Consider the following 19561-nt stretch of genomic DNA (forward strand, 5'->3'; position numbering starts at 1 on the left):
GTCTTTGGTTTTCGAAGGAAATGTTTTAAGGTTTTGTACTTTATTTCAATAGTGCTCATTACGTATTTCAAATGCACTGTAGCAGTGTTTTCTTTTTTAAAATATATATTTTAGGGCGTTTTTGCTTTTATTTTTGACAGGACAGTGGAGGAGAGACAGGATATGAGTGGGGGGAGAGAGGCGGGGAAGGATCGGCAAATCGAACCCTGGTCGCGGGTGTAATAACCTAGTGCCCTACCGTTAGGCCAAGGCCTAAAGTAAATTTACTTTAGATGGTGTCAAGCATGTGCGGTGGTAAACAAGTGAGCTTTACAATAGTCAAGCATGGTAGTGGGACTGACATGGTTTAGGGATGCATAAATGCTGTCAACATTGGCAATCTGAAATACACCTAAAAGAAACATGCATGTCAACATGCACTGTGACTACTGAAGCAGATCATGATATTCTAAATAGGATTGCATTCAAATCTCACACCAATCTATTTAAGCCAGGTGCACACTTAAAATGTAAAAGTTCAATGCAAAGAAAAGTTGAAACGCACACCGATGACCTCCCTTTTAACCCTTTTTCATTACGAGACGATTCGAGCCAACACGGCCTCTTCTCTACCGGATTTTAATCTAGGGTGTACTCACTTTTGTGAGTACATGTCCAAACATTAATGGCTGTATTTTGTTTTTTTCTGAGTGACAAAACAAAACAAAAATAAGCGGTTAAATATGTTGTTAAAAGGTCACTAATCATTGTGTCAAAGTGAAATTTCTGTAATGCTTTCCTATGAAAAGATATACTCACAAATCTGCAAAAAATATGAGGGGTGTACTCACTTTCGTGATATACTGTAAGCTTACATATATATTTGCAGATGGTTCTGCCTGAAACTGCATTTGGCTTTTTGTGCTATTTTTGGTTTTTACATCTCTTATGCAGAAGTTGTCAGGAAGCTGGAAGCGGAGGGGGAGAAGCAGATAAGCGTGAGCAAAACAGATAAAGAAGAGGAGGCCCTGGCTCCGACACATTGCGGCTAAACAAATTCAGTTATTTCAGGCAAACAGGCCGGTCGAGCTCTTTTCTGCAGCTTAGAGCTGAGAGCAATAACTGCATAAGAAATGAATGTGAGCAATTTGCATTTGCCATTAGAGAGACATTTTTGCCCTTCAGTAAATGAGAAAGGGTTATGCCAGGGGACTGGAGGAATAACGAAGTGGACGGATATTGCAGATAAATGTGACACTGGCTGCCCTCGAGCACCCATTTGCTGCTGTAGCACCAGTCGTTCCACAGTGACACCCCATCGACAGACAGCGCAACGTCAGGGGCACTTCAAAAGCTGCTCTCAAGGAGGAGAGCGATTCCCACGGATCATCATGCATCATCATCTTCCACTAGTGGCCTACACTCCAGCGCAAGCCTCCCTGAGCGCATGTCAGTGTAGGCATGTCTCTTGGCAGCCGTGGTGCCATTAGGTGAGGGAGTTGGACTGTAGATCACAGCATTGCAGGTTCGTCGACAATGAGAATTGGGTTGCCAGATGAGACTGAAAAATGCTCAAAACCCGCCTGGATGCACTAAATCCTGCCCTGAACTAAATCTTATTTATTGTTATTGCCATAAATCTGCAGAAAGACCCGCCCAAACGCCCTTTTTACCAGCAGACAGTCATCCCAAGCAGCCGGAAAACCTCCCAATCTGGCAACACTGAATGAGAACACAAACAGACTCAGAGCATGAGGTTGTACCTTCCCAGCCCCCTGGCCCACTCCGGCAAGTAAAATCGTGCTTCACTGAATTTCCTTGCTTGCTCAAGAAGGGCACCCTCAGCCGTGACTTGAGGTGTAGAATAGAGAGGCGGAATTTGAACCTGCAACCCTGTGACCCAAAAGGTCAACTGCCTAACCAACAGGCCACAGAGCTACGGCGGAAAGTCTCCTAACCAATAAGCAAACTGTGGCTCAGTGGGCCAAGGTGAAGAACCATTACACCAGGGACCCGGGTTCGATTCCGAAACGAGGTCATTTCCTGATCCTTGCCCCCCTCTCTCTCCCCATACATTTCCAGTCTCTCTTCACTGCACTGTTGGAAATAGAGGCACAAAAAGGCAACAAAAAGATATTTCAAAACATCAGAAAACAGGGGAGGTGGTTGGGATGAGTGATGCATACAATATACTGTATGTGGCAGTCTATGCGGCATGTTTGAATTTTCTCCACAGCTTACTTGTTTGCAGTGCAATTGAATTTACCCATTGACAGCCTAATATGTTGCTAACTGATTAGTAATGATGCTTTCAAGACTGGATCACTTCAGCAACTCCACAATGAAAAAGACAAAGTCAAATACTGTTTAAAAAAAAGGGGGGGGGGTTCAAAAGAGCTGGATTTCCACACTACTTACCCACCCAGCCCCATATCTAATCCGTTTAAACCTCAGCTGGGTAGACCTACCTCCCAGGAGGAAAAGGTTGCTCAATATGAGCAATGCCAGAGCAACCTCTGTACAAATTGAAGTGTGTGTGTTGTCGAAAAGGGAGTCCAAGGCCCTTTTCTTGTGCAAAAATGATTAAAAAGCCTTTATTTTTAAACATGTATTCATTTAAAAACATGAGGGCAGAGACCCACACGTAGCGGCGCAAGCCTTCTTCAGGGTGAAAAGACTTCGGAGTTTCTTCACTTCATGAACTGTGTGTGTGTGTGTGTGTGTGTGTGTGTGTGTGTGTGTGTGTGTGTGTGTGTGTGTGTGTGTGTGTGTGTGTGTGTGTGTGTGTGTGTGTGTGTGTGTGTGTGTGTGTGTGTGTGTGTGTTGGGGGTTGCTTTTGCTTCACCAGGGTACTTTCCTCCTGACCAGCTGGGCCAAAGGGTCTGCCAGTTTCACAGCTTTTCACCTCCCACCTACAGTTAAGTAGTAACTTTACTCAATAAGCTTAGTGCTTGCAGTCCTTTTCAACCACTGTTTTGCCTAACTGGGAGTAGAAACGCTTTGAAGAAATGTAACTAACTGTGAAAGTTTTTGTTTTTTTTGTCCTTGTACATGTACCGTATTTGATTCCTATTCAAGACATACTGCTGAGTGACTGGGACATGTTGCTTTATTTCCCCCACCCCAAGAGCACCCCCATCAGCTGTGCTGCATGGCAAATAAATAAAATAACTTTCACCTAATTGGATAAGAAACACAAGATTTTTTAGTCATCTAATATGAACTATTTTGATGGCAACGGCCAAAATGCTTCATTTATATCTGCCTATATATCTAACTAGCGGCACGAGGACTGATACCATTGAGTGGAGGGCCAAGCCCCAAAATCATCAACAGGTCACCGGGCAACCGATGCCCAATCTAGCTATGGCACAATTTGCATTGTTATTCCCTTCTTTAGTAGGAGGAGGAGGAGGGCTTTTGTCAAACGAGAGACTTACAGTATGGAGTGAATGAACGCATTGTTGGAGAGCGCCAAAAAAAAAGACACAAAAACAAACACACACCAAAAGCAAGCCTGAACAAGGAAGCCGACGGAGGGGGGGGCAAAAGGGGTCAGTTGTCCTGGGACCAGAGAGAGGAAGGGTGGTGGAGGCCCGGCCAAAACTGGTTGCAGCCCTGAGCCAAAAAGTCTTAGGAGTGAATGAACCCGTGACCTCCTGCGTTGCCAGGTTTGACCGGCAGAGTTTCAAGAACTACGGCAAAACAAGAGTGTGTGACAAGAGTGTGGCACGGAGCGTACAAGATGGTGACTTTCTGCGCACACGCACACGCAAACACACGCAGACAGGCAAACACACACGTGCATGCACACAAAAGCACACACACAAACATGCACCCACACATAAACAGCACACTGGAAAACACACATGCGCATGCACACACAAACACACACCCACACATCCACACGCACACGCATGCACACACACACGTTTATTTCAATACACGGTGAGTACATGCAGCCAAATCCAGGCAGGCAACAGCTTATGAGTCATCTGAACTTCAAATATTTTTGGATGCGTTCTGGCTCTCACTGTGCCTCGTCTTTATTTGTGTTGATGCTTCAGAACATAAACATTAAGATCCTTGGACCGGAAAAAAAAAAGTTGTTTCCCAAACTCTGGTCATGGTTGTTGTTGCATAATGGGCAAAAAAAACAACATGGTATCGGTTACAGAATGACCAAATCAAAAACAACATAATCTCATGAAACGACCACGGAAACAAAAGCATGTATTCAATCATTAACACCGTTTTTGAGGAGAAAAACTTGTTTTAGACTGCGTCATGCTTACGTCCAGGCTATTAATAGCTAAACGGACCAGAGGGTTACAAAATATTTTCACAACGAAACGCAACTGCCAACTTTTCACATGCCTATATATAGCCATTCATACCGTCTGTTTTGGAAAACATGGCGCCCAACAACTCTGGCCAGGACCATGAAATTATTAAATAGGCTTGTACTATACATCAAAAAAAATTCACTTCAGTTTTATAGGGCGCCGCCTATAATATCAGTTTATGTGTCTGTTAAACCTTAAAGCAAAAGAAATAAATGAATAAAAAAAACACAACAGTCATGACTGCTGCTGTGAACTAGAAAAAAAAACTCATCCGAAAGTGCTTCCTCTGACTGAGCACAGATGTGCTGTGATTTATACCACAGATTACACCTGCCACCAGGCAGTTAAGAAAACAGGTTGAGGACAAAGGGGCAAGTTGTGCCGGGCCCAGGCTGAGGAGGGGACTAGACTTGCGTTCTCAATACCGTAAGTATTGAGAGGGGAGGGGGCCTTTCGGATGACTTGGTCCTGGGCCTGGCCAAAGCTGACGGAGGCCCTGCTACCAGCCGGCACCAAATGAATTTACTGTACGACTGTTGAAATGCCCCTTTCTTTTTTTTCAAAGGATTTTCCCACAATCCTTTAATCTGTCGGTCACGTGCGCGATGGCTGGTGGTAGAGAGAGGAGGCTGGGTACTCTATACCCTCTGCAGTGGGCCATGCCATACAGTATAAAGTACATTATAAACTGACCATCAGGCAGATGGATGGATGTCCAGCTGGGATAGTGCTATTGCTATTGCTACGGCCACACACACACACACACACAGACAGAGACAGAGACACACAGACAGACAGAGACAGAGACAGAGACAGACACAGAGACAGACACAGAGACAGAGACAGACACAGACACAGACACAGACACACACACAACACACACAGACTTGAGAACACCACTGTTAATCATGTGGAGCATTCCAAAGTCAAGCCTCAGTTTGTCTCAAGCCTCGGTTTCTCCGTTTGTCTCCCTCGTCCGCTCCATCACTTTCTTGCCTTATCTTTTTCCATCCCTATCTTCCACTTGCTTCCTGTCACACTCACTCTCTCCATCTCTTTCCCTCCAAACTTCTTCTCCTTACCCATTTGGCAGCCCCGCTTCAACCCACGTACCACCATTCACCCAACTTTTATCCAAAGTGACTTATGTCACAGGGTATTGGTTACAGTCCCTGGAGCAGCGTGGTGGTTGCTCAAGAGCTCTTCAGCCATGGAGGTAGGAAGGAAGGGATTGGTAAGGGTTGGTGATTGACCCTGCAACCCTGTGATCTACAGTCCAACTCCGTAACCATTACAACACGGGCTGCAACAAGCCTCTTTCAGGGTCGACTGACTCTGCTGTGACCAGACGTGTTGTGAGCCAAACGACCCCAACCCCCATGACTTCCGACATAGCATCACATCCTCCTCCATGACTGAGGTACCCTGAGCATGGCACCGTCCCGCCGCACTGCTCCCTAGGGGTGCCATTGAGGGCCGCCCCCCTTGCACAGGTGAGGCATAAATGCAATTTTGTTGTGTGCAGTGTGCAGTGTTCCCTTGTGTGCTGTTGAGTGCTGTGTCACAATGACAATGGGAGTTGGAGTTTCCCAGTTGGGCTTTCACTGGGCTTTCACTTCATTTGACCTTGAACCTGACCCCTGAACTTTGCCTTCTTACGCTGGCTGGGTGATTGTGCAACAAAATCACAGGCTCTTGCAGCAAGATTCAGGAAAACTATAAATAAGAAAAAAGAAATCCCATTGAGCTACTTTTTTGACTGACACATCTGAACATCAACACTCCACTCACCACACCTACTTTTACTTTCAAACAAACCCACAACGTGCAGTGCAGATTCTTTTCACCCACCCACCCACACACACACACATCCATCCACCCACACCCCCACACCCACGGACGCACGCACACACCTCAAAATGCTGCTCTGTATGTAAACAATATAAGCTTAGGCTGCAAAACCACACCCATGCTAACATCACTGACAATGATAACGTTTTACAGAAAAATCCACCCAATTTAGCATCAAAGTCATCCATTCCACACCCAAGCACCCAAACCAAACACCTTCGCTTCAAAAACCAAAACGGGAAAAAAAAAACTGCCAGTCCCCATCAACAAGTCAGCACTAGCGAGGGTGAGGGCACGACTGTCTGATCTGCAAAGTGGTGACAGGGCAGGAGTGTGGGTGGTGGTAGTGGTGGGTGGTGGGTAGTGGTGGTAGTGGTGGTGGGGGGGGGACTCTGGTCCTGCCTTGGCACTGACCGTACGTTCGTCCGCCCGCCCGCTCGCTCACTCGCTCACTCCGCCATTGGTAAAGATCGGTCTAAAAATAACCCCCGCGAGAGATGTCGTAAACAGAACTGGCTTAACCCAAATACCAGCCAAGTTCACCTCAAAGTCAAGGCAACTGTCTGGTTGGTTAAGTTGTAGTAGCAGTTAAAATAATAATAATAATAATAATAATAATAATAATAATAACAACAACAATACAAATAATGTTTTCCAAAACATCAAAATCACAGACATGAGGAATTTTATTACACTGTGAAATGAATGGTGTGAGTAAAAGGCATGAGGTCTTGGTAAGAGTCCACAGCCACGGGGCATAGAGTCGGACTCGAACATGGGTGATGTGGCCAAGAACACGATCCCAGTATCTCTCCCAGGCTGCCCGACTCCTTTTCACAATTACGATTAATTAGCCCAGGGCAATTACAGAGCTTGACTGGACCCAATAACATGGTGGTGTGCTTTCAAGCAACAGAGGGCTACATGAACACACACCTGGAATGAAGAACATAATAGAATGAAGAGAAACGTTAGCAAAACAAATGGGATGCAAATGCACATACCCGTCATAATAAGCCACGATTTAGTCATGTGCTTGATGGCTCTCAATTAACAGATTTGATTATTGAAATGATTTGGGGGGGGGTCAGTTATTTCCCAGCCCTAATACTTTCCTACTCGGCCTGTTATTTAGTCAGTAGATCCTAAGGAGGCTATGGACTCTTACTATGTCCTCATGCCTTCTACACTCACACCACACACAAACGCTAAAGCACACCCATTCGCGTTCTCCGTATGTTCCAACATGAAGCCAGTCCTGTACTGGACAGTGGACACACACGCACACGCACGGCCGCACGCATGCACGCGCACGCGCGCACACGCACGCACACGCATACGCACACACACACCTCTAGTTCTGCCTGCCCCACCATGAGGACCTGTACAGTGCTGCCCATACACCCTCTTTAGTTCTCTGTCCCAACATGAAGTGGCGGTAGAGCAGTGGCCTTGGCTGTGGCGTGATATTGCCAGGGGTCAGAGTATGATGGCATCCGCTGCTGGCCAAACAGCAGGAGTAGGAGGCTGTGAACGAGTTGCATCGCATTTAAATATAATTACTCTCATGCTCTGTCCATCTGTGCTGTGCTGTGCCCTCACACACGCACGCACGCACTCACGCACGCCAATCACCATCATCATACAGCAGCACCATCATACAGCAGCACCACCACTATAATTTACCCCATCTCCTAACACACACACACACACACACACACACACACACACGCATGTCGCACGGGCACGGGCACGGGCACGCACGCACACACACGCGCACACAGACACACACACACACACACACACACACACACTTATCCACTCTCAGTCCCAACATGAAGCTGTGTACAGTGCTGGCCTTGGCCTTGGCCTTGATGTGGGGCTGCCAGCTGGCATGGGGCAGGGCGGTAGTAGAGTCAGATAACGCCACTGGCTGTGATCTGGCTGTCCAATCAGGTGTCGCACCATTACATGGGTCAAGCAGCAGGAGTCAGAGGCTACCCTGGACGAGTTACACCAAATTCAGGAGGCTGAGGCCCTACCCTGGCGCTAACAGTAGGACACTGGCCTGTCACGCTGGTAACCCGGGTTCGATTCCGGCCCGGGTCATTTACCAATCCTTCCCCGTCTCTCTCTCGCCACTCATTTCCTGTGTCTGCACTGTCCTATCTCTCAAACAAGTAAGTAAAGACAAAAAAATGCAGGAGGCAGGTTAACTGGCCTTCTCTCTGTCCCCAACATGAAGCGGTGGTAAAGCGCTGGCCTTGGCCTTGGCTGTGTGTGACATGAGGCTGCCAGCTGGCAGGGGGCAGGCCAGTAGGAGTCAGATAACACCACTGGCTGTGCAGCATCATGGGCCAAGCAGCAGGAGTTAGAGGCTACTCTGGACGAGTTACACCAAATTCAGCAGGTTAAGAGCCTGGTTAACAGGTCTTCTCTCTGTCCCGAACATGAAACAGTGGTAAAGTGCTGGCCTTGGCCCTGGCTGTGTGTGACATGGGGCTGCCAGCTGGGCTGGGACGGGACACTGCAGTAGGGGTCAGATGATGCCACTGGCTGCTGCCAGCTCCGGGGTGATGATGCCAGATCATGTGCAGCACCATGATGCCAAGCAGCGGGAGTCAGAGGCTACTCTGGAGGAGTTACGCTGCACTCACACGGTCGGCAGCAGGAGGCTAACAGCATCATGGACCACGCAGCTAGGAGTGGCAGGCTACAGTGAGGCTTTAGAATCTTAGGTCTCTACAGCGTTTTCAATCATCCAAGTCAAAAATGGCTATCCAAAGCCGAACCCTTAAACAGATGGTACACTTTGAGCAAAACGTTGTTTCCTCCTTATTTTCCTGTGATTAACAAATGTTGAATGAGTAGATTGCCATTTTGCACATGATTGTATACCTCCCTTTTGCAAAACTAATATTGAAAGTAATAAAAAAAAAACTATTTATATTGTTGGTATCCTTGTCTCTGGCCTCTGGCCTTATTTGTGTTACTACATCTAAAGGGGATCATTTGTATTCCTAACCCTCCGTAGGTGGCGTAGTCATGCTTTTGTTTAAAAGTAAACATCTAATGTCCACACTGCAACATTTGTGTCTCAGAGTCAGCGTCTCTGGCTGACACATCAAAGGGATGCTGCTGGGCTGAGCCTTGGTGTTAAATCAAGGAGTCACTTGCCGAGCTCTAGTGTTAAATCTCTTATTGTGTTTCTGTTTGTTTGTTTGTCTCCCGACAACAGCACTCCGTCATTTTCCGCGTTTAGATCGGCTGGATTTACAGTACATGCCTAGTACTAAGGCCATATATACACAACTGCTTTAACAAAAACAACTCCTCCTCCTCCACCTCCTCCGCCTCCTCTTAGAGGCTTGATAAAACATCCTAAACCACATGAACGCATCAAAATGGCTTTTCATTATCACAGTACATGACGGATCGGCCCAGAAAACTCCAAGACGAGTTCAGGACCTCGGCTGTGGGGTTGGCGATTTCAACCACAAAAACATTTACACAAACAATAGACGACATGATGACATGACAAACGGGTTAACGATGTAAATTTGATTGTGTGGGTTTTTTGCGCAAAGGAACTAACTATGGGACATACAGTATATGAAGCCACATGAATACGCCAGTCAAAGCCTCCGCATTCGAAATTCCCTCTAGACAATGACACATTTCTCCATACCCTGAAATCCCTGACGCCTGTCATTCTATAAAAAGCCGTAATTTTCACTCTACAGTGACAGGCCGTGGCGTGATGATGATCAGAGGCTGGTCATGTTCTTTGTCCCTCTGGGTTGAAGAAAAACGCTGGCGAGGACATGACTACAATACCCCTTCCCCACCCCCATCTCACCCGCTGAACAGTCACTATGCTGGTGTTAAAAATTAAAGAGAGAGAATTGTAGAAATGTACCTTCCCATGCCCCCCTTGAGTCAAAGAACACCTCGCTAGAACAGAAGGTATGCCAGCCTGAGAGAGAGAGAGAGAGAGAGAGAGAGAGAGAGAGAGAGAGAGAGTGAGTGTGAGTGTGTGTGTGTGTGTGTGTGTGTGTGTGTGTGTGTGTGTGTGTGTGTGTGTGTGTGTGTGTGTGTGTGTGTGTTAGGATGAAGGGATGGGAGTACCGAACTGAATTCCAATTTCATGAGGTAGAATAATGAGGGTAAAATTTAAACTTGAACAGAATCTGAGGGACCAATGTCCCAATCGCAAAACATAGTTTACATTATTTGAGCAAAAGGTCTTAACATCTGATAAAAGAATGCCCTTGATTTTGCAACCTCTACTCTCATCACAGCCATGTTTAATAGTACCAAAACATGAGAAAGCAAACACTATAAAATGCAGGCTTATAAAACACCTGCTATCTGTGTTTTTTTATGGTATATGGCCCAATTACGAAGGTAAACTCTTCTTCTTATCATTAGATATGGCTCAGTATGTGCATAAGATATGCTTGCCATTTAGGAAGCAATCACAAGAAAAGGGAAAAAAAAATCAATGCATGTTTTCTTTGCCATCTTCTTCCAGTGCCGCCAGCCTACATTGTTTCTGTCACTGAGGGCAAAGTGGTCTGAAAACCGTCAATCTGTGTGACAATGCGCTACCAAAAGGTCAGCCTTGTCACGCACGAGTCTGTCACCGAGGGCATTGCTGTTGGCTGGCTGGCTGGCTGGCTATGGCGCAGTGCAATGACAGCTTGCCAAACACTGAAAACAGGACAGCTGACAGCTTTGGCCCCGGGCCTGGGACAAAATCATCTGAAAGGGCCCCCCTCTCAACATATACAATGCAATGGGGTCCCAATTCTGGGCCACCCGTTTCCCAAGAGCCTGGGACAACTGACCCCTTTGCTGGGCTCCCCCCACCCCCCTACCACCCTATCGGCAAGCCTGACTACGACACAAGGCTTCGCACCTGAGCAACCAACTGGGGCAGTGACCAGGATACTGGTCAGAAGGGGTTGGGGGCTGGGGGTTGGTGGACAATGTGAAAGCTCAGCACTGCTGCCCAGCCTAATAAACCAAACCCTTCCTTCTTTGTTTATTTTTTTAAGAGCAAAGATAATGTATGCATCTTTCAGCTTTGTGTGAATGAGAGATATGTAATGTTGGACCCGTGCCATGCTGCTTGACACCTTACGACCACAAAGGAATGATAATCTCTATATCTAATTCTACTCTATTCATTTTTGCACAAAGGACCATGCTTTTCTACAGTACGTCAATGAATTAGTAGTTATGAGGGGCTGGTAAAGCAGTCCATTTAATGTGATCTATACATTGCAGTGCTGCAATGACAGCTTGCCCAGCACTACAACACAAGGCTTCGCACCTGAGCAACCAACTGGGACAGTGACCAGGACATTGGCCAGAAGGGGCAGGGGGTTGGTGGACAATGTGGAAGCTCAGCACTGCTGCCTAGCCTGGCAAATCAGCTCACATCACATCATTTAGGACATCACGTGAGGACAGCTAAGTTACATTACATTACACTTAGCTGACACTTTTATCCAAAGCGACTTACAATTATTTACATGTAAGCTTAGTGTAGGTACAGGGTATTGGTTACACAGGCCCTGGAGCAATGTAGGGTCATGTCAGAGATTCTTTAATAGAGATATGCCAACATAATAGGTTTCTATGGGCACCTAACGCGACCAGGTTCCGGTCTGCCTAAAGGGCCGTGTCATAATGCTCCTAGCATTGAATAGAACAGTCCTTAGGTCTGCCTAGGTCTGCCTAAGGGGGGCCATAATAGAACCAGGAAACAATGGGCCAATGGAACCTCTCTCTCTCTCTACTCTCTCTGGTTAGGTGCTTTGCTAAAGGGCACTTCAGCCATGGGGTGAAGGTGCTGATGAGGGTGGGATTTGAACCTGCAACCCTCTGATGTGGCCAGCGCTCTAACAATTGAGCCATGACTGCCCCATGGCTCAGTAAATGTACGTATGCTTGGTGTGATGTGTGTAGATCAGTGAGATTCTGGAATTGTGTGTGGCGTGGTTTCTGTTACTGGGCATCTTCATTTCTTTCAGGGCTTTAAAAAAAAACGTCTTTTGAACATGGCTCTAACGGATGAGGCACCGTACTGTTGCGCTGGAGACCTGGATCGAGGTCATTTCCCAATCCTCCCCTCTCTCTCACTCTCCCAACCATTTCCTGTCATCTCTTCATCTACGAAATAAATGCACCAAAACACCAAAAATACTTTTCAAAAAGAATTTTAAAATACTCAACATTCTATTCATGTTTGCATAGAATGCCTTGTTTCTATGCGAGATGAAGTGTAATATGAGGGGATTGCTGTGGTCTACACACCACAGGGGAGGTCAACGCCAGCCAAAGGCAAAACCTCATAAGCCTTTACACCTGAACACCTAAAAGGGAGGTGACCAGGGGAGGGGATGGAAGCCCCCAGCCATGTGGGCCATCATGCCAGAGCATGCTTGGTCAAGCCAGGCCAACCCATGCTGGACATGTTGGTGAGGATCAGTCTCATCTCTACAGTTTCCTGATGCTGAACCAAGACCGTGCTGTGGCTGGTAAGAGGGTCCATCTCCTTTTCTAACCTCCTGTCCTCACCTTGTGCTTGTGACCTCATGTTTCACTAGCTCCCCGCCTTCATGAAGAAAACAATCAAGTTTCCCTGCGGTCAGCCACCCTAGGCACAACAACTTTTGAGGACTGTTTGCCCACTGAACATCACAACTGCAAATAAGAAAATGACATTTGAATTGTGATTTTGCGAGAGAGAGAGATGGAATTAAACTTCTATTGTCAATGGCACCATACAAGCACAAGGTGAGTACGGGAGGTTGATGACTTCCACCGGCTGCCTTCAATCCTGCAACACCCAGGGGGCTTTTGACCACACCTGGCTGGGTCAGTCAGCAAGAGCCACTGAGCTCTCCTCTCCAATGCATTTGCGGAGACAAGGATAGACAAAGGATGCTGCTAGGCACAAGCTATTCAGACACTAGCCAACCAGACCTCCCCTTTTTTTCTTGCTCTTCCCTGCTTTCCTGTCCTCTCCATCACCCTTAAAACAGGTAAAAAGAGGACAGAAGGAAAACGGCAGCTCCGCCTGAAGAGAAGGATTCAGACACTGGGAAGATTCTCTTCAGCTTCCCTTCTTTCGTAAATTCTTCAATTTCCCCCCTTTTTCTCTCCCTCAAGATAGGTGACAAGACAAAAGAAAACTGGCCCCTCAACCTGACGAGAGGAGAGGAGTGGCGAGGAGAGGGCAGGAGGCATTGGGCAGACTCTTTTCCTCTTTCTTTATTTCTTTTTCTTTCTTTCTCTCCTTTTCTCTCCTTCAAGATGTGTAAAGAACTAAGACAAAAGAACACTGGCCCCTCCACCTGAGGAGAGGAGAAGAGAGAGCCTGCATCTTGGCTATTTTTAGACACTCAAACAAGAGCAGTCTTCCAGTCGTGCATTAATCACACCACTGTCAAATGAACTCTTATTTATATCTTGAAAATATTTTTATTTCCCCTTTTCCGCATCTCCCATTCTTGTCATTTCTTTACCGAGATGCCTTTTAAAGAGGAAAATTCAAGAAAGACTGAACTCGTTTTGTTTATTTCTTGCCTTTCTTTCATATCCCCTCTTGCAACTCCCCCTCTGGATCTCTCGATATCGTTAGCGCCAAGATAGGGCCCTCGTTATTTTCTTTTTTAAAGCAGTGCCACTTACAAAAGAGGAAAGAAAAATCATCAGCTTCTTTTGCAGGAACTAACATCATCATTATCATTATACTGTGTGAGCCTGAGGAAGTCTTGGAGAATTGCTGGAGGGGTAGGGCCCATCACATCGGACAGGCCGTGAGGCAGCGAGACATTAGGCTAATTTAGCCAAACATGCCTGGAAATTGCATCTCATCTTCCAGCATGACACTTGATATTAACTTAGCCTGACATTTTTCCATTTTCTCGCCTCAACATGGACTTTTGATACAACAATTACCAACAAAAAAAACGTCTTTGCTCGAAATTAATGTCTGTCTGTTTATTAAAAACAAGAACAAGAGACTTGAGGCCTCAAATGAAAAGGGGCTGAGCTCGAATGCGTCCCACATGTGGAAAATCTTGTAACTTAAGTCTCGATGTTAACAGCCTGGCACCAGCGTACATACAGTACACGCACAGCCACAAAGATGGAACTAACTCATGTAGCTCATCAGTGGGAGACATGCCTAGGTGTAATGGTTAGGAGGCTGGACTGTAGATCACAGGGTTGCAGGTTCAATCCCTTACCCTTACCAGTCACTTCATTCCTCCATGGCTGAAGTGCCCTTGAGCAGGGCACCTATTCCCACACTGCTCCAAGGACTGTAACCAATGATATATGTTGTTAATCACTTTAAACCGTAATGTAATGTGATGAATAAAAAGGGCGATATCACCTTGAAGCACAAGCTTTTCCACGTAATGTAATGTATAATTATCCTCAATCGTTCATGACTAGCCTGAGATGTATGACAAACACGGAAAAGTGGGATAGGCCTCGGTCATGGCTCAAGGAGCTAAGGCATCGTACTGCTAAGCCGAGTACCAGGGTTCGACTCAGACCCGAGCTCATCTCTCAACCCATCTCTCTGCCTAACATAACAGTACAGTACAGTACAGTATCGTGACTCTACGCATCACGATTATCACAATTAGACACAATGCCATTACAGCCCGAAGGGACACTATGCATCAGTCCTGAGTTCAAACAAGAATGTGTCTTCTCTCAGCTGCACTGATGAGGCGTAGGGTTGATAGATGGTTTGTGGGTTCTGTTATCAGTGTACCATACACCAAGTAGCATTGTGTGGTGCTACAGGCAGAAAACATTAGGCAAGTGTAAGTATTGTACTCCAATTGACACCGTATGGCTATTGGATTCATTTGTGGTGCTCCGCCATAGAATAACATGTTGTTTGCCTACACAGATTAAAACTGAGCCATGTAGCGAGATCTACTAACCTTCAATCAATGAATGGTAATGAGAAGAGATACCACTCCGCGCTACAATGTGTCACCAGCTGATACTATCTGAGGATGGTGTAACAATGTTGCAAATACATTCTTGTAGACAGTGACAGCCAAGACCTGTGCTGTGTGGAGATGGCCTGCCCTGTTGTGTGCAAAAAGTTTAAACTCTGGTGGGTCAAATCTGTGTCATGAAAGCTGTTGGCAGATATTTCAGCTTTGTGTTCAACATATCTACTGCACTTACTTGAATCGGCCTTGACAGTGTTGACACTGATCTCCTACCCATCCTCGGTCGCAGACGCATGTGCCATTGATGCATTTCCCGGACAGACAGTTCTTGTCACAGGGTTTGGAGGGAGCTGAGGCGTCCGTGCTCAGCACCAGAAAGAACATAACGCACAACAATAAGTATCTGTTGACGTCCTGCAGTCCAGAGCTCGTGCATGATGTCCTCTGTCTGAGGAAAAGCAACTCAGTTCTCCGTTTCCCACCATCCATTTTCCTGCTTTGTGGAGGCAGGCAAGGCAGGCAGCAAGCAAGGCCTTCTGATGGGGCTAGAGGCAAAGCCGAGTCTCTGCTTTCGTGGTACCCAGACTGTTTCAATTAGCTGGGGGGATCCATTCAGAAACTGATCAGGAAAATTCTGACATAATCTTCACAGGGGACTCCGCGAGCGCGTTAATTCCAACATTCCAATCATAGGAGAGTGAAAAATGTCCTCTTGCTCCCGACGAAAACAAACATTCACATTTACAGGTATAAAATGATGGCTCGCCTCATTGTGCTTCGAACAGAAGGAATTTCCTACGTTACCTCATGTAGTTACGGGCGGAAAATCCTCCGTAGAGCACAATACAGCAAAAAGGCTGGAAGCGGCGCATTGTCCCCTAAAACAAAAGTCTCGGGGACAAGATATTACAACATTCACGGGATCTTATTCCAGATCTTCAATCTCCTACAAAATACTCCGTTCAGCAGCCATTTTAACGCGTAAACATCCAAGTAACAGAGCAGTGGATTATTTGCGTTTATGACACAGAGCGGTAAGACTGTTATTCGCTTCTATGAGCGCCGAGGGACAAAAACCGCGTCCTATCCCAAAATAAAAAGAACAATAGGAGTCAGGCCAGTCCCTTTTAATTGTAGCTCCGGAACCAAAGCAGGATTGCAGCAGGGGCCAATAACATGGATGTTGTTGCTGGTGTTGTCTGTGGCGTTAAGGGATTTGGTTAGCCAAAATAATTATCCCGTTTACTCATATTTTCTGCATTGGACTTGCCCGAGCGTGACGAGGCTGACGTCTCGAGCTTTCCGATCGCATAAAAAGCTCCCTTTCTCGTCCGCAATGAAAAATCTCTACAGCACGTTCAGTGTTTTCAGTTCCACGACCACCCTCCTCACTACTAAGCCGAATTAGCCAACGCCAGTAGAGGGTCGCTACTCGCTAGCAGCTCCTCAGGTTGGAGAAAACTCAACACAGAGGAGTCTGCGCAAGCGCACTAGGAGTTTCTAAGTTTTAAAGAGACAGGGTTGATTAAAAGCTGCAATCCTCCTCATTGCGGCATCTACAGAAAGCTTTAAAAAAAAAATCTCCGTCCAACTGATAACATCATTGAGTGATGACCTGAGGGGCCACATGGACAAGGGCTCTTAATAACTATTTCCTTTATGGAAACTAAAATTGGTGTTAATTATAATCAGAAGTATCTTGTTTCATTTATCGATGCAATTCGAATGTCACCTTTTTTAATTCATGTTGGGTAGGATAGACTATGCCTATAGCAAATTGAGATGATTTAATTAGTAGGCTAATAGGCTATTTCATACACCACTTAATAACTACCAGCATGCAAACGTTCTGCATGAAATTGGCTTGATTAAAGTGGCTGCTTCTCAAATATTAGTTAAAGCAGACAAATGTGATCGCCCAGTCTAATCACGTAATGTATCAGTAGACTAGTGGGAGGCCTATTCCAACTGTGAACAGAATTAACATCAAATTAATTCTTGATGTATTCAATAATTTACAAATATTCTTCAGAGAAGCAAGAAAATCCATCTCATCTCACGACAAATGTTGGGCAGATGATCATTAAAGACACACACATTGTCACTTAGCACAGGCTGAAAGTGATGGCGCTGAGAAATTGATGTCTCTGCACCAGCTAATTTACCACCGAAACAGACCAAAAAACTGGAGACAAAGTTCAGTGAAAGATCACTGATAATCCCAACACCCCCTAGACCGGGCCATGCCAGTTATCTGTGATATTTGCTCCCTTCTTCACATATTGCCATACATTGAGGACGGCCCTGTCTGCTAAGCTGTAACCAAATCTATTAGGTAAATTAGTGGCTGGGCTGAATACCACCAAAATAATGGGTGTCTGAAAAAACCTGTTCACACAGAGAGGCACATGCAATTGCCTACAACACCCCCCACACAAACACACACACACAAACACACACACACACACACACACACACACACACACACACACACACACACACACACACACACACACACACACACACACACACACACACACACACACACACACACACAACAGAGAGAGAGACAGACAGACAGACAGACAGACAGACAGACAGAGCGAGCGAGAGAGAGAGAGAGAGAGAGAGAGAGAGAGAGAGAGAGAGAGAGAGAGAGAGAGAGAGAGAGAGAGAGGAGAAAGATGCACAGGCACACATGAAAGAAACTCCACTCCCTCCGAAAGTACGCCATCCACCCCCTCCCTGAGCCATTTAATTATATTCTTCCACAGCTAGCACTCAGCCCAGCAGCCCAGCACCCGCCTGACTGCAGTAGCTTTTATAAGCTGCCCCCACTGCACATCTCTCAGACTTGACGACTGGCATATGGTTCAAGAGAAGAGAAGAGAAGAGAAGAGAAGAGAAGAGAAGAGAAGAGAAGAGAAGAGAAGAGAAGGAAGAGAAGAGAAAAGAAGGAAGAGAAGAGAAGAGAAGAGAAGAGAAGAGAAGAGAAGAGAAGAGAAGAGAAGAGAAGAGAAGAGAAGAGAAGTAACTTTTATAAGGTGCCTCCACTGCACACCTCTCAGACTTGACGACTGGCATATAGTTCAAGAGAAGAGAAGAGAAGAGAAGAGAAGAGAAGAGAAGAGAAGAGAAGAGAAGAGAAGAGAAGAGAAGAGGGGGAAAAGAACAGGAAAAGAGAAGGAGAGGGAGAAGAGGACCGAAAAAGAAAGACAAGAGATAAGATGAGATGATAACAAAAGATGAGATGAGATGCAAATAGATGAGCTGAGAGAACGATAGGACAAGAAAAGAAAGGACAGGAGAGGTGAGGTAGAGTAGAGTGGGGTTCTTTTATTACAGTTTTTCTCAATTAGTTTTGTACATTTCTCACAACAGAATAATAATTCTTAAAACATTTTGTTCAATTGTAACTTCCTGGTGTTAGCTGCGCACACGATAAAATCAGTTTCTCATAGTTTTCAGCATATACAGTAGCAAATGCTTTCGTCCACGAGGCAATGGTTGTGTACAATTCTCAGCTTTTCTGTATGTTCTCAATTGCTTTTGTCATATCACTCAAAAATCTTTGTCACTGAATACATGAAACTATCTCACCCCACAAAACATTTAGGTCATAGGTCATAGTATAAGTCTTGCCATGTAAAATGATTTACCAAGCTGTCATAATGCGTTGAGCACTGTATAATTTCCATTGGATTTCTGTCTATAAATACGATCTGAATTGGTAAATTGCTCACAGGTAAGTATTGACTGTCTCTAATAAAAGGCAGTAAAAGGGAATCATATTTCAAAGAGAAAACAGGCATGTAATTCAACAATAGGCACTGTACTGCATTATTCTCTATGCCTTATGTGCCCAGTGTAATTATGCTCCAAGCAAAATTATAAAATTCCCCTAGAATTTCACAAGCGAGTAAGTGCACTTTATACAATATCAGTGCATTGTTTTACATTTATTTTGCTTTACAGTTCTATATTTTTATTCACATGGGCCTGCAAAACAAGTAAAAAGGGGTGGTAGAGGGCGCATTTTGACACCTCAACCAGAGTTGGCTTTTTTCTATTTTGCAATGAGATGTCTGTTACAGTTTTTCTCGATTGCTTATACACAATTTTCTGAATCAGTTCTCGAATTCTCAGAGCTCTATACACAAATCTCCAAACCTCACACGCAACGGGCAGAACTCTTCACTTCCTCTGAAAAATGCACGTCTTGTCTCAAAACAATGTACTCTCTTCTAAAAACCTCATTTTGTTCTCAAATGACACACACAAGCAGTCATTTCAATACACTCTTATGTGAACCATTGAACACTAATATGCACAAGGTAAAACTCTATACTCAACTTGACACACAGTAGAAACTTATTTTCTTCACTGTTC

General features: G+C 45.5%; 1 protein-coding gene across 1 annotated transcript in view; it reads right to left on the reverse strand.

Annotated features, from left to right (window-relative positions):
- The window catches only part of atrnl1b (attractin-like 1b), a 302089-nt gene extending 285463 nt beyond the window's left edge, over positions 1–16626 (reverse strand). Inside the window, exon 1 of the mRNA XM_063220554.1 lies at positions 15408–16626. Within this exon, the coding sequence (XP_063076624.1) occupies positions 15408–15661 (254 nt within the window). The 5' untranslated portion in view covers positions 15662–16626. The remainder of the gene's footprint in view (positions 1–15407) is intronic.
- Between the last annotated feature and the right edge of the window lie 2935 nt (positions 16627–19561).

This window comes from Engraulis encrasicolus, chromosome 17 (assembly GCF_034702125.1).
Source record: "Engraulis encrasicolus isolate BLACKSEA-1 chromosome 17, IST_EnEncr_1.0, whole genome shotgun sequence".
Classification (NCBI taxonomy): domain Eukaryota; kingdom Metazoa; phylum Chordata; class Actinopteri; order Clupeiformes; family Engraulidae; genus Engraulis; species Engraulis encrasicolus.